Here is a 12,265-nt window from a genome sequence, read left to right on the forward strand (position 1 = left end):
GGAGATAAAGAGTATACAATTTACAATTGTAATCTTAGGCATCCATAGAGAGACCAGCAAACATCCCAGTTGTCCTATCTTTCCCGTCGGTATTATATCAAACTCAAGGCGGCGTACAAGATGAGATGGCTCTTCCTCTGGGTACAGTCGTGAACGCCGTCTTCAAGAACCAAACTTGGTTATATGTGCAAACGCCTCACGGACAAGAGGGGTACGTCGGCTATGCCGCCTGTTTGCCCTTGGGTATCTTACCGCAACCTACGCGAGGACCATGCTGGGAAGACTCCACTGATGTTTTTCCCCGGCCATTAGGTAAGCAAAATTTAGATTTCATTTAATTTTATTTTGTCCGTAATTCAATTTTGCTCAGAATTTTCTATCAAATAGAATAAAGTACGTTTTTATCATACTTTTTTATTACACTTCAGTTTTTCTAATTGGCTTTTCCGTTTTCTCCAGGAAACATGACGGACATGGAGAAACTGCGTGACACCAGGTCCGAATGCGGAGCAAGTCGTGGGCGCAACAGCAGAATGAGACGAGGACCAAGAGACGCTGTGTCGGCATGTGGCGAACGCAGTGTCGATCGGTTGTACCTGAGGGCAGCGGCAAACGCACGCACCAAAGGGTCACGGCACACGCTTCTGGTGATCAGGAATGACTACGAGGCGCGTGCCGCAAACGCCCTGACAGTTTCGAAAGGCGATGTGGTCGCCTTATTGAGTGACCACACGAACGATTGGTTCTGGGTGCGCTCCAGGGATGGCAGGGAAGGATTTATTCCCGCGGTTATCGCTGGACACGGTTTCCTCTGACTCCTTTCAATTGGAGAAATAGCCTCTCTCGTTCATGAAATTCATGAAGAAGTGATATCGCCCTCTCGAAGCAATATCCTTGAAGTATTGCCAAATTACTTGAGTAGATTCGAATTCAATAATAATTAATGCTGTAATTACGATATAAAGAATTTGGTCCCATTTTTGGAATAATAATTGTATTATAAGTAAAAGAGTTCTTTAGTTTCACAAATGTGATACCACAAATTCAGTATTTATATATTAAAGAAATATCAGTTTTAATTTAAAGTATATATATTAATTCCTTTTTATTAAATATATATAAATTTTTGTCATTTATAAATAATGAATAAATAATGAAAAAAAAGAGTATGTGAACATTGGCTGTTTTAACCACTTTTGTGTTACTCTCTTTCATATTTGTCATGTAGTTATGTAGTAAGCGCAAAATGGATACGTTATATAAGACTTGTATTAATGATTTCCATTATTTTTTATTATAATTTTTAATTCTTTATTTTTATTCATCTTTATTTATATATATAAGCAGAAGGAAAAAGGCAATGTGAAAAGTGCAATTATAAGGACAAATGCATATGTATCTCTGTATTTCATCGCGCAAATATTGCTTGTATATTTGTACAAAAGAAGAATTGTATCGTATAAAAACTGTACACTTAATTAATATATTTATTTAAAAAATCATAATCTGGCAAATTAATTATATCCATTTCATCCGTCCAAATTTGAAAAAGGATAAAAATTTTTATTGGAAAATTAAATTCCCATTTTGTAATAACAATTTATTTTAATAATTATTATGCAAACTTGAGCGTCATTTCGCGGTAATTGAAGTTTGTACTGATGTCGATGCAGTTTGAGGAGCCGGCCACACTGAGCACCTTGTGTGGCGTTTCCTGGTGTACCACGCTGTATACGGTGAGATTCGAAGTGGGAACTTTGGCTAGAACCTCGCCTTGATACGTCATGTGATGAACATGGTCGGTCGAGCCCCCAGCAATCACGCGTTCCTCATAGATCTCTGCTACATGGATCCCTTGATCGGCCAGATCGAAAATTGTCGCTACCTCCATTGTTCGCATATGCCACAATGATAAACTAGGTCCACCACCACATAGCTGTAACGCATGAATCATCAGTGTAGTTAAGAAAATATTAATTTAGGTGCAATTCTTTATTTCTTTTTCATTATTTTAGTGTTTAATCTTCTTTTTAAGTTATGGATAAATATATTATTGTTACCTACCAACCAGTCTTCGGTGAAATCAACAGCGCCAATCCACTTTCCGAATCGTGGTCGAGCAACTTTGTCTACTAAATGGGGCGTTAATATGTTAGTGTTCTCTTTTTTGCGCAAATCCCATAATCTTACAGAACCGTCCTCACTACAGGATGCAAGCTGATTATCCCTGAAGTTTACAAAAATTTTTTTAATTATAAAAATAGCCAATATCACTTTTGCGCAATGTATTTATCATAAATAATTACATTATAGCAAGGCAATGTATGTAATCAGTGTGGCCCTGCATGCTTCTCAGAATCTTTCTGTCCTCTAAGTTTATAACATAAATGTTATTATCACCACAGCCAACGTATAATAAATTATTCACTTTTGAATGCACCATATAATTTATGTCTGGCTTATCATAACTGTCTCTGAAAAGAAATACATATATATCTTATATTTTATTCTAAATATATATATACATATACATAATTTATAATTTTAATTATATAATTTTAATACATTAATGACGTTTTACTTTATATTCTTTTACTCTCACTTACTTATTAGCAGGAATTTGTATATTCCAAGCAATTTTACTTTTGGGAGCTTTATTCGACGTAACCACTTTCCAGTCCCATCCTGATATTTCACCACGTGTTCCTGTCACAAGAAAATTCTCTACAGATAGCATGCATGCGACTTCTTGATCAGGATGCGCGGCAAAGCGATAACTAGGTCCTTGTAACTCATTCTCCTCCACCTTGCTGGGTCCTAAGACCTTTGACAACCTGTTTGAAAATTCAGCAATTATAAATTGATCAATTCATCTAAAGAATTAAGCCCGATTTCATAAACATAAAGCAATGTATATACATCTCAGCTGTTTTTAACTTTTGGCAGAATCACATTATTGCTATAATATACTATACATTGTATGTGCTGTGGAAACAAATAAGTTTCTTATTCAAATATTCCCTTACTCAAATACTGAGACGTCCCCATAAATATTGCCAGCCAGGAGATAATTTCCGTCGGGTGAAAATGTCTGTGACAGCACAGTGTTGTAAAGTAACTTCTTGTTGGTCGGGTCTATCATCTTTTCCACAATTTTTCGCATATACACGCACAGTCGGTCGTTTTTCTTTCTAATCACTTAATCATTTAAGTGCCTCCAATTTAAAAGTTTTTTTTGTTACGCAAGTAGCATAAAGCCAACTCTGATATTTACCACCGAAGTTTTTAGGTTAGATTAGGTTAGGAAAACGACACAGCTTTTATATAGAAGCCCACCGTTTCTGAAAATAAAGAAAAATATTTTAATAACAAGATCAAAGTTTACTTTTAGAAAGATTTAATTATGCGAATCTTTCATGTTGAGAAAAAAAAATTCGAAAAATCTCGTGCGTCGAAACGTTTCGTGAACTTGAATAATATCAAGATCAACTTTTCTAACCTTGATCGCTTGCAACGTCATACGATAAAACGATTACAATGCGTTTCACGCGCGAAAGATAATGATAAAAAAACCTCTAGTAAGTATGTACTTTGACGTATTTAATCACGTTGATAACACGATTGCGATAACCTGATCTGATTGCATTCCGCGCGATTTCGCATCGATCATGTGACCGCCGTTCCTTCCGTGGAAGGCGTGGATCATAGGACTATTCCAGTCAATCCGATTCGGCGTCGGCAGTGTCGTGTCGGCTCAGGTTGAGTTCTATTTCATCCGAAATTAGCTGAGGTTAGCTCCCGTTCAGGAAGGGAGAATCGTGAAGGATTATACTCCAAATGGCACATGCAACGAGGCTGCTCATAACAACCGGGAATTTCTTTAAAAACACCTGCAATCCCTTTTCGATGGCCGCGAGATTCTCTAGGTGAGACTTCGACATTCGTTTGCTTGAGACCACTTGAGACGAATGACCTTTCGACCTTCGCGAAATTTGTCCAGCTGCTGTACTCTGCTCTCCTCGACGCTACGCCTCAACGGAAATACGATTGTCTTCGAGATCGGAATCTCGATTATTAATGGTCATAATTATTTTAATCAAGACTGAGATGTACAGTCATGAAACTATAGAAAAGTACTGTGTTGAGTACCAGCACAGAGGATGTGTAACAATTAAATTAATTGGAATTTAATTAATTGCAAAATATGAATATATATCTACTTTATTTTATGTATATAAAGTAAAGAAAGAATGCAGGAAGAATACATTTATATCTTTTAATTCAAAATTATCTTTGATAAATCTAAATTTTTATTATTTCATTGCTATAGAATTCTTATTGTAACGAATAACTTTATTTTGTGCTTAATTAGCCACACCTGTTATTTATTAGCAGTCTGCTTTTGAAAGATACCATTTTATCTTTCTGATACGAAATCAAAGATAACTGCACAATTTATTTAAAAAATATCCTTTACAGCTCATGGTGGTCTCATGTTGAAATGGGACCACCAGATGCCATTCTGGGAGTCACTGAGGCTTACAAGAGAGATCAGAATCCGAAAAAAGTCAATTTGGGTGCTGGCGCTTATAGAGATGATAATGGCAAACCGTATGTTCTTCCGAGTGTTCGTAAGGTTAGTAAATAAATAAGACCAATTCTAGAAGAGAACAATCAATATTATGGTATACAGGTGTAATAGATTATTATATGTAATAAATATAATAAACATAAAATTTCACTTAAAAGATATATGATAAAAAAAATGTATTTTGGATTATCTGTGACAGGCAGAAGAGAAAATACGAATCAAAGAAATGGACAAGGAATATTCCACAATTGCTGGCAATATCGAGTTTTGCCAGCAAAGTATTAATCTAGCTCTTGGAGATGGAAATGAAGTTGTCACGAATGAATTGGTGAGTATTATGATAAAAATAATATGTAAAGCTTTTTCTTAACAAAGGTTTTCCTTTTTAGAATGCAACAATCCAAGGAATTTCTGGTACTGGTTCTCTGTTTGTTGGAGCACAATTTCTGTCTCATCATTTTGCTGGCAATAAAGACATTTATCTACCAACTCCTACTTGGGGGAATCACGTTCCTCTTTTTAAACTTGCCGGGCTTACAGTCAAGTCCTATCGCTATTATGATCCGAAAACATGTGGTTTAGATTTTAAAGGATTAATGGAAGATATATCTGTTAGTATAAAATTTTTAACAAAAGTGATAACCACTACTTTGATGCATGCATTGGCAAAAAATATTCAAAAGATAAATATTAGTTACAATTTTGAATCGTATTATCTAAAATTATAACAACTGATGCTTATGTACTAATACAAAAGTATGTTTTTTAAATATTAATAATGTGATTTTTGACAGATATAAATAATAATCACGATTGGGCATAAAAATTTACGAGACAACGCTCATAAAATCAATACTGCATTATATTGATTAACGTTACAATTTTTAAGGAATTAATATTTTGTCGCACTAATGATGTTATCTGTGAATAGAATATTCCTGAGAGATCAATTATCCTTCTGCATGCATGTGCTCACAATCCCACCGGTGTTGATCCCAAACCGGAACAATGGGGAGAATTGTCCACTCTGATAAAGAAGAAAAATCTGTTTCCATTCTTTGATATGGCATATCAAGGCTTTGCCTCAGGTATTTTTTAATGTAATCTATTATTTTATATTTTAACGTTTATTAATTATAATAATATATTTGTTAATATTATCTTATTAGTCTTATCTAATAAGATTTACAATTTTTATACTTATCTAATCTCTTCTACTATCTCGATTCATTTTTCAATAGGAGATCTTACAAGAGATGCTCATGCAGTCAGACTATTCATTAAGGAAGGTCACAAAATTGCCTTAGCTCAATCCTTTGCAAAGAATATGGGTCTTTATGGTGCGTACAAGTAAAAATACTATACTATACTATATGCGTGTATAAGTGTGTATAAGTAAAAATTATATAAGTGAGAAAAATGAATTTTTCTTTTTTATTTCTTTAGGTGAACGCATTGGAGCGTTCAGTTTAGTAACATCTAGTAAGGACGAGGCTGCACGTACCCTGTCACAATTGAAGATTCTGATTAGGCCGATGTATTCAAACCCACCGATTTATGGAGCCCGTATAGTTAATGAGATCCTCAGCGATCCTGAATTGCGAAAGGAGTGGTTACGTGATGTGAAGGGTATGGCCGATCGTATCATTTCAGTTCGCACAAAGCTGCGTGACAATCTGAAGAAGAACGGCAGCACTCGTGATTGGTCTCATATTACGAATCAGATCGGAATGTTCTGTTACACTGGTTTAAAGCCAAACGAGGTGATTCTTTTTTTCCTATATTGATACTTAAATATACATAAATAATAATTTTTATATTCTTTAAACAAGAAAATAAAAAATAATTGTCATTATGATTAATTATCGATATTCTCTTAATTATTGTTGATCTTTTAACAGGTGGAAAGACTCACAAAGGACTTCAGCGTTTATCTTACTAAGGATGGCCGTATCTCTATGGCTGGCGTGACGTCGAAAAACGTAGAATATCTGGCGCATGCAATACACGAAGTTACCAAGTAACTTCCTCGAATCTACACTATTGGCAACATACTATCATTTACCCAAAGCCGCCTTGTCAATATCCAATAATAATGTTGTATATAGCGCCCACTATCTCTATTTTACTGTATACGAATTGAACAATTCAAAGTAACATTTAATCAAGATCATGGAAAAATATGTAAGAAACCACACAGCACGGATATGAAATGATATGTTCTTCAACATTCTTAGATTTATTAGATATATCAAATATCCACTTAGTTTCTAAAAATATACGCAAATAGCATAATCTATGTGCTGTTGTATAAATATCTTGTACAATAGCAAATAATTTATCATACAATATATATATTACAGATTAGCATTTAATGAAAAAGAGTTATTTTTACTTTCATAATCTTTTTGATAATATTTTAATATTGATGATAAGTATATTTTTTGATATTTTCTTTAAAAAAAAAGGAAATGTTTTTTATATCATATCTGTGCTGTATGGAGATAAAGTAATTATTGTAAATTATGTAACTCGTATAATACGAGTGAGCAATGCGAGTTGCAAATATTCGAATGTCAAACATTTGTTGCAGCTGTGTACATTAGATTCCAGTAAAAAGCGCTTGTTTTGTAATATAGTCCTTTTATATCTAGCATTTAAATCAGTCATTTTTTATTCTAAGATCATCGGGATTAAGCATTTCCTCTATTCTAAGTTTTTCCAATTCTCAATTCTATTTGAATAATATAGAAAAATGTCTTTCATTTATTCTCATTCTAACATGATCATTTGAAACTGAAAAGTTCAATAATAAAATAATTATTTGACAAACGAGACTCGGATTTGATTCTCGATTCCTGTATGCTCTAAACTCTAATGGAACATGTTTCCACCACTATTGTCCCGTGAAAAGATTGGAAATTTGTAACAATAAAATCAATTGATACGGAGAATGCTTATTAGAACTAATTGATCTTTTAGGAAGAAAATTAAAGATAAAAGTTAGAAATTTATTACTAACAAGAAGAAGAAAAATAAATGACTCAGAATAGAGGAAAATTTAGAAGAACAGAATGTGACTGTATTATACATACATATACATATATATCTTCGCCTTTAGATATCCGAAGAGCTTTGTTGAAGATACAGGTTTCTTGTAAAGTTTATATTTTAAAGAGTGCAATATACATAAAGATCATGTTAATATTTTCTTCACTTACTCTCTTATTTTTTATATCCTACAATTTAAATTACATTATTTAAGGCTCCTGGGTACTCGCCGCTTTTATCCTACACCACACTGTCACCCCTAACATATACCTTAACGCTGGGCTGTAGTGCCAAGGAAGAAGAAGAAAAATTATACTCTTATATAAATATTTAAATTTATACGACAGTAATTTGACTTTTTAGAATCAGAATTACTTGTGTGTAATTTCAGATTCTTAGCTGGGAATATCGAATAGAAGTCACGCACAAATCTTTCTCGTGCGTTGAATGAAGTTCAAATAGAATAAGAGTCTAATTTAAAAAATTTAAGTTGAAAAAAATTGGCGTTGTTAGATTTTTAAATATCTGAAAGAGCAATAAATAATCAATTAATTTAAAATATTAAAATAAAAATTACAATGTAAATGTAGAAATACTTTTACACAATATAAATTTAAATATACGTTTACCATTTATTTTGTTTAGCAGCGCCAAGTTCTTTTAACTAAAATTTTTTAAATTTTAGTAAAAATACATGGGGCGGTCTCTCCCTGTGCGTATGCTTGACGCGAGACACTACCGTGTGTATCTTTTGATTTGATAAAAATCTCATTTTTGTATAAAATCTTTTTTCTAGAAATTATACAATCTTTCCGATGCATTTGATTATTAGTTACACTTGCACCATGCACCGCGCAGCGCGTTGCACGCAGCGTCGTCTGCTATATGTTGGTTATGTATGTGCATGATGCGTCAAGCGTCAATGCGACAGTATTGAGTATGTGTACTGCGTACAAATCAGTACGAATGTTGTGACTCTCTCGTTGAAAGTTCATGTTGTTATAGAAAAAATCTCATAAGAAAGAAAAATTGCAAAGAGAATCAACAAACCGCAAGCATGGTAAGAGAGCCGAAGAGATCAGTGGAAACGGAGGAACCGCGAAAGATCTGTCCAAGATCTGTTTCTCAAAAAAGGAGAGTAATCGAGGTTAATAATTCACAGCAGAATGACTTTACAGTTTCAGTTCGGGTTCAACATGTTCCCGGAGATTCCGCGGCCCTTCAATACCCAGTACAAGTGCTTTTCAGTGTCGATGTTACCTGGGACCTATCGCCAGGATGTCGAGCGTGGCGGCAAGAGTGAGTATCGATGATGACAACTAAATGAAACCAGGAAGGATGCTTTGTATCGGTCCGTTTTCTTTCAGTAATCATGCCGCCATCTGCTCTGGAACAGCTTACCAGGCTCAATATCATTTACCCAATGCTATTCAAATTGACCAACAAGAAAACCAACAGAATTACTCATTGTGGTGTACTGGAATTCATTGCCGACGAAGGCAAAGTCTATTTACCTTATTGGGTTAGTAAGGATTGCATTTTATATATATATAAATCGCAGTAAATAAATTTATAGATTACTATATCTTGTTATAGATGATGCATAATCTTTTGCTGGAGGAAGGTGAGCTATTGAATGTAGAGAGCGTGTCACTACCAGTCGCAACATTCTCGCGCTTTCAGCCACAGTCGGAGGACTTTTTGGATATTACAAATCCGAAGGCCGTATTGGAGAACGGTCTGCGCAGCTTTGCCTGCCTAACCACAGGCGACGTAATTGCGATCAAGTACAATCAAAAGATATACGAGATGTGCGTGCTCGAAACCAGACCTGGTCCGGCAGTTAGTATCATTGAATGCGACATGAATGTAGAGTTTGCGCCACCGGTAGGCTATAAAGAGCCAGTAAGAAAGACAAAGAAGGAAGAGGACGACATAGAGCACCTGGCTGATTTGATGCCGGCACAGACTGGCTTTGTAGCTTTCCAAGGTGAAGGTGTCCGGCTGGACGGCAAAAAGCGCAAAGACGCGCCCAAGCAGGAAACTGTAGCCACAAAGCCGACCTATGTCCGGGGAATACCCGATTATGATTATCAAATAGGCACTCTCAGGTTCCTGCGAAACATAAAGCCAACGAATAATAAGGAGGTAAGGACTCGTCTTGGAATTCTGTATCGCGGCATATAGAATTATAAATAGAATTCTCTTCTGAATTTTGTTGTAAAATGCAGATCTAATGTGAGTTTAATTTATATTGCACATGATTTTCGTGGTATCATGATTATAATATCGCTTGTATTGTTTCAGACAAAAGATCCAGACGAGTTTAAGGCGTTTACTGGTGAAGGGTTTACTCTTCTGAGAAAATCTAGAAAATGATAGAATAACGAGCAATTGTTTATTACTTTTAATTTATAAATATTTACGAGCGTTTGTCGGAGTGAATGTTGTGGAATGATATTCTTTTGTTATAAAAATATAATTAAATGTGATAGTCAAGTTTTTGCTTCAATTCTTGATATTATCTAAATCTCATCACTATTTTAACAAATTAGGTGCGTCTTTATTTTTCTGTCACATTTCTAAGCAAAAAGAAACATTGTTCCATCTTTCATGTCATGTCTTTCTACGGAAATAAAGGGATTATATACCAAGCCATATAAAACAATTCTATAAAATTATATATAGAAACTTAATTATTAAGGACAAATCTTGACTTTTTTCAAAGTGATATTCTCTATCGATCCATTTTTAAATCCGAGAGAACTTACTTTACGCATAATATTGATATTGCTTTATTTACAACATATGCGATTCAGTAAGTATACTTAAACGTTAAGTAATTAATTAATTAATCCGAGACACATTAAAAGTATCCGGCAAATGTTGAATATTTATGCGCGTAATCGCATTCATATTGAATTTAGGATATAATCTATAATAGACGTAATTTGGAGATTCCATCGGAGATTCCTCTAACTCTTCTTATATTCAATTCTTTCCACTTTAACTTCGTCTCCGACTAACTGGTACACGTAAGTAACCACTGTTGAGCTTTGAATGTCCATCAATACGAATGATGGTATAACTGATCTAAAAAGAAAAAATTATGATTAAAACAGGATTCTTATATGGGATTTCCTTATTTTTTCTGAGAAAATAATTTATAAATTCATAATTAAAAGATTGCATCACATAACTAAATTTAAAAAAAATAGACTTAAAAAAAAGAATTTTTTTAGAATTAAACTTTTGAAAAAAGTAATATTTTTTCTGAAAAACATGTTTCCATATTCATTTTTATATTACTTCTACATCTTTTTGAAGACTTACGTATCTAGAGGATTGTAAGCTCCGGTAGCTGATCCAGGATTGATGTAGAATTTATTTTCATGCTCGTAGGCTTCGAATTTATGCGTGTGTCCAGATATGAGAATATCGACATCTAATTGCCTTTGTATCAAGGCTAAAGATTCTGGATCACCCCATGGCACTACTTGATGTCCATGGGAAAGTCCTATTCTGAACTGGCCCACAGTAACTACTTTCTGTTCTGGATAATTTAGATTCTGCAAACAAATAAAATTGTTTGCTTTTATTTGTATATGTAAATAATATTTGTAATTATGTTTCTTGCAATTTAACTAATCTCTTTCTTGCAATTTAAATAATCAATACATAATGACAACTTTACTTATTTTTCTTATTTTATTCGACGTATTTATCTGTCTAGTTATTTTAATTACGTTCTAATATTATTCTATATTTTTGTGTCAACATGATTAAATAAAACTGTTAGAATAATGCATACCTCATCGAAATCTCCTCTGACTACATGCACATCACTGGCTAGCGTTTTGAGATAATCATAGGACTCTTTTGTACAAAGATTGCCAGTGCATAAGATGTGCTGTATTCTTCCTGGTACTAGCAGCTTCTTGAATTTACTCGGAAGGCTACTACATCTGTGCGGAATATGCAAGTCCCCCAATACCAACACAAGCTGCAACAAGTTTGTTTTTGTATCTGCTTTGGAATGAGAGATTTTGAAATCTTTGTGTACGTCATTATATTGAGTAATTTGCTTTTTTCTAAATAAAAATATATACATATCTTTTTCAAGTTAGAAAACTCTATAAGTAGAGAAATTGACATTTATAAATTATTGAGATAAACTGAAATAAACTGTTAAATTCTTATTCATAAGTAGGAGACGATTAAAGAATAAAAAAATTAGTTATAAAAGGGCTTACTGACTACACGATACAAGTTTAATACATTTAATACAGACAGAAACTATAAAATGACGTTTCACCGCCTGCTTTAAGGTTAGATTACTAAAACGATTAGTTTTGGATTTAGTACACTTATAGGTTATTTTTGTGTTACTCACCATGATTTTCGTAATTAAATCCTTAAGCTAATATATATTTCGATACTTATAATCTCGCGATATCAGTATCTGCTATATTTCTATAATATAATGCACATTGCACAGGAGGCAGGAGGCAGGGCAGAAAGCAGAAACGTCAAACATGACACCGGAAGTGTACAACATACGTGAACTGACAATAGCGGAAGATTATCGAAATATGAAATTTGAATATTTGAATGATATTTTGT

The 12,265-nt window shown here is 33.8% G+C and overlaps 5 protein-coding genes across 8 annotated transcripts in view; 3 read left to right on the plus strand and 2 right to left on the minus strand.

The window, feature by feature from the left end:
- Nucleotides 1–1,505, plus strand: part of LOC139773349 (dynein axonemal intermediate chain 4) — a 33,490-nt gene extending 31,985 nt beyond the window's left edge. For both annotated transcript variants that reach the window (XM_071707750.1, XM_071707752.1), the window contains exons 7-8: nt 39–312; nt 460–1,505. In XM_071707750.1, the coding sequence (XP_071563851.1) occupies nt 39–312; nt 460–815 (630 nt within the window). In that variant the 3' untranslated portion in view covers nt 816–1,505. The remainder of the gene's footprint in view (nt 1–38; nt 313–459) is intronic.
- Thoc6 (THO complex 6) lies at nt 1,389–3,767 on the minus strand. Of its 2 annotated transcripts, none has more exons than XM_071707755.1 (6): nt 3,632–3,767; nt 3,027–3,341; nt 2,607–2,834; nt 2,307–2,474; nt 2,065–2,227; nt 1,389–1,936 (listed from the first exon to the last, which is right to left on the minus strand). In XM_071707755.1, the coding sequence occupies exons 2-6, from the start codon at nt 3,161–3,163 to the stop codon at nt 1,616–1,618; spliced, it is 1,017 nt and encodes a 338-aa protein (XP_071563856.1). In that variant the 5' UTR covers nt 3,164–3,341; nt 3,632–3,767; the 3' UTR covers nt 1,389–1,615. The 2 variants fall into 2 exon arrangements, with proteins under 2 accessions (XP_071563856.1, XP_071563855.1); XM_071707754.1 differs by having other exon boundaries at nt 3,500–3,642.
- Nucleotides 3,768–3,783: 16 nt separating this feature from the next.
- On the plus strand, nt 3,784–7,807 carry Got2 (glutamate oxaloacetate transaminase 2). The gene is made up of 8 exons (XM_071707753.1): nt 3,784–3,926; nt 4,480–4,636; nt 4,791–4,919; nt 4,981–5,202; nt 5,523–5,679; nt 5,833–5,931; nt 6,038–6,354; nt 6,493–7,807. The coding sequence occupies exons 1-8, from the start codon at nt 3,838–3,840 to the stop codon at nt 6,613–6,615; spliced, it is 1,293 nt and encodes a 430-aa protein (XP_071563854.1). The 5' UTR covers nt 3,784–3,837; the 3' UTR covers nt 6,616–7,807.
- A 742-nt stretch (nt 7,808–8,549) lies between these two features.
- On the plus strand, nt 8,550–10,141 carry Ufd1-like (ubiquitin fusion-degradation 1-like). Of its 2 annotated transcripts, XM_071707757.1 has the most exons (5): nt 8,550–8,702; nt 8,821–8,941; nt 9,010–9,164; nt 9,239–9,790; nt 9,950–10,141. In XM_071707757.1, the coding sequence occupies exons 1-5, from the start codon at nt 8,700–8,702 to the stop codon at nt 10,019–10,021; spliced, it is 903 nt and encodes a 300-aa protein (XP_071563858.1). In that variant the 5' UTR covers nt 8,550–8,699; the 3' UTR covers nt 10,022–10,141. The 2 variants fall into 2 exon arrangements, with proteins under 2 accessions (XP_071563858.1, XP_071563857.1); XM_071707756.1 differs by lacking the exon at nt 8,550–8,702 and having other exon boundaries at nt 8,809–8,941.
- Nucleotides 10,019–12,196, minus strand: Vps29 (vacuolar protein sorting 29). The gene is made up of 4 exons (XM_071707758.1): nt 12,036–12,196; nt 11,454–11,645; nt 10,976–11,211; nt 10,019–10,735 (listed from the first exon to the last, which is right to left on the minus strand). The coding sequence occupies exons 1-4, from the start codon at nt 12,036–12,038 to the stop codon at nt 10,618–10,620; spliced, it is 549 nt and encodes a 182-aa protein (XP_071563859.1). The 5' UTR covers nt 12,039–12,196; the 3' UTR covers nt 10,019–10,617.
- Between the last annotated feature and the right edge of the window lie 69 nt (nt 12,197–12,265).

The sequence above is a fragment of the Temnothorax nylanderi genome, unplaced genomic scaffold (genome assembly GCF_030848795.1).
Source record: "Temnothorax nylanderi isolate EJ_2023f unplaced genomic scaffold, tnyl_v1.0 TNYL_tig0060_pilon, whole genome shotgun sequence".
Classification (NCBI taxonomy): domain Eukaryota; kingdom Metazoa; phylum Arthropoda; class Insecta; order Hymenoptera; family Formicidae; genus Temnothorax; species Temnothorax nylanderi.

Bases quoted from the DNA above. Each gene is read 5' to 3' on its own strand.
- Thoc6 (XM_071707755.1), bottom strand. From the start codon at position 3,163: ATGCGAAAAATTGTGGAAAAGATGATAGACCCGACCAACAAGAAGTTA. The intron at 2,475-2,606 runs GTAAGTGAGAGT...ATTTCTTTTCAG, and splicing joins ATACAAATTCCTGCTAATAA to AGACAGTTATGATAAGCCAG. The intron at 1,937-2,064 runs GTAGGTAACAAT...CATGCGTTACAG, and splicing joins ATTTCACCGAAGACTGGTTG to CTATGTGGTGGTGGACCTAG.
- Got2 (XM_071707753.1), top strand. From the start codon at position 3,838: ATGGCACATGCAACGAGGCTGCTCATAACAACCGGGAATTTCTTTAAA. The intron at 4,637-4,790 runs GTTAGTAAATAA...TATCTGTGACAG, and splicing joins TTCTTCCGAGTGTTCGTAAG to GCAGAAGAGAAAATACGAAT. The intron at 4,920-4,980 runs GTGAGTATTATG...TTTCCTTTTTAG, and splicing joins AAGTTGTCACGAATGAATTG to AATGCAACAATCCAAGGAAT.
- Ufd1-like (XM_071707756.1), top strand. From the start codon at position 8,809: ATGACTTTACAGTTTCAGTTCGGGTTCAACATGTTCCCGGAGATTCCG. The intron at 8,942-9,009 runs GTGAGTATCGAT...GTTTTCTTTCAG, and splicing joins TGTCGAGCGTGGCGGCAAGA to TAATCATGCCGCCATCTGCT. The intron at 9,165-9,238 runs GTTAGTAAGGAT...ATCTTGTTATAG, and splicing joins AAGTCTATTTACCTTATTGG to ATGATGCATAATCTTTTGCT.
- Vps29 (XM_071707758.1), bottom strand. The intron at 11,212-11,453 runs GTATGCATTATT...ATTTGTTTGCAG, and splicing joins TCAGAGGAGATTTCGATGAG to AATCTAAATTATCCAGAACA. The intron at 10,736-10,975 runs GTAAGTCTTCAA...TTTTCTTTTTAG, and splicing joins GCTTACAATCCTCTAGATAC to ATCAGTTATACCATCATTCG.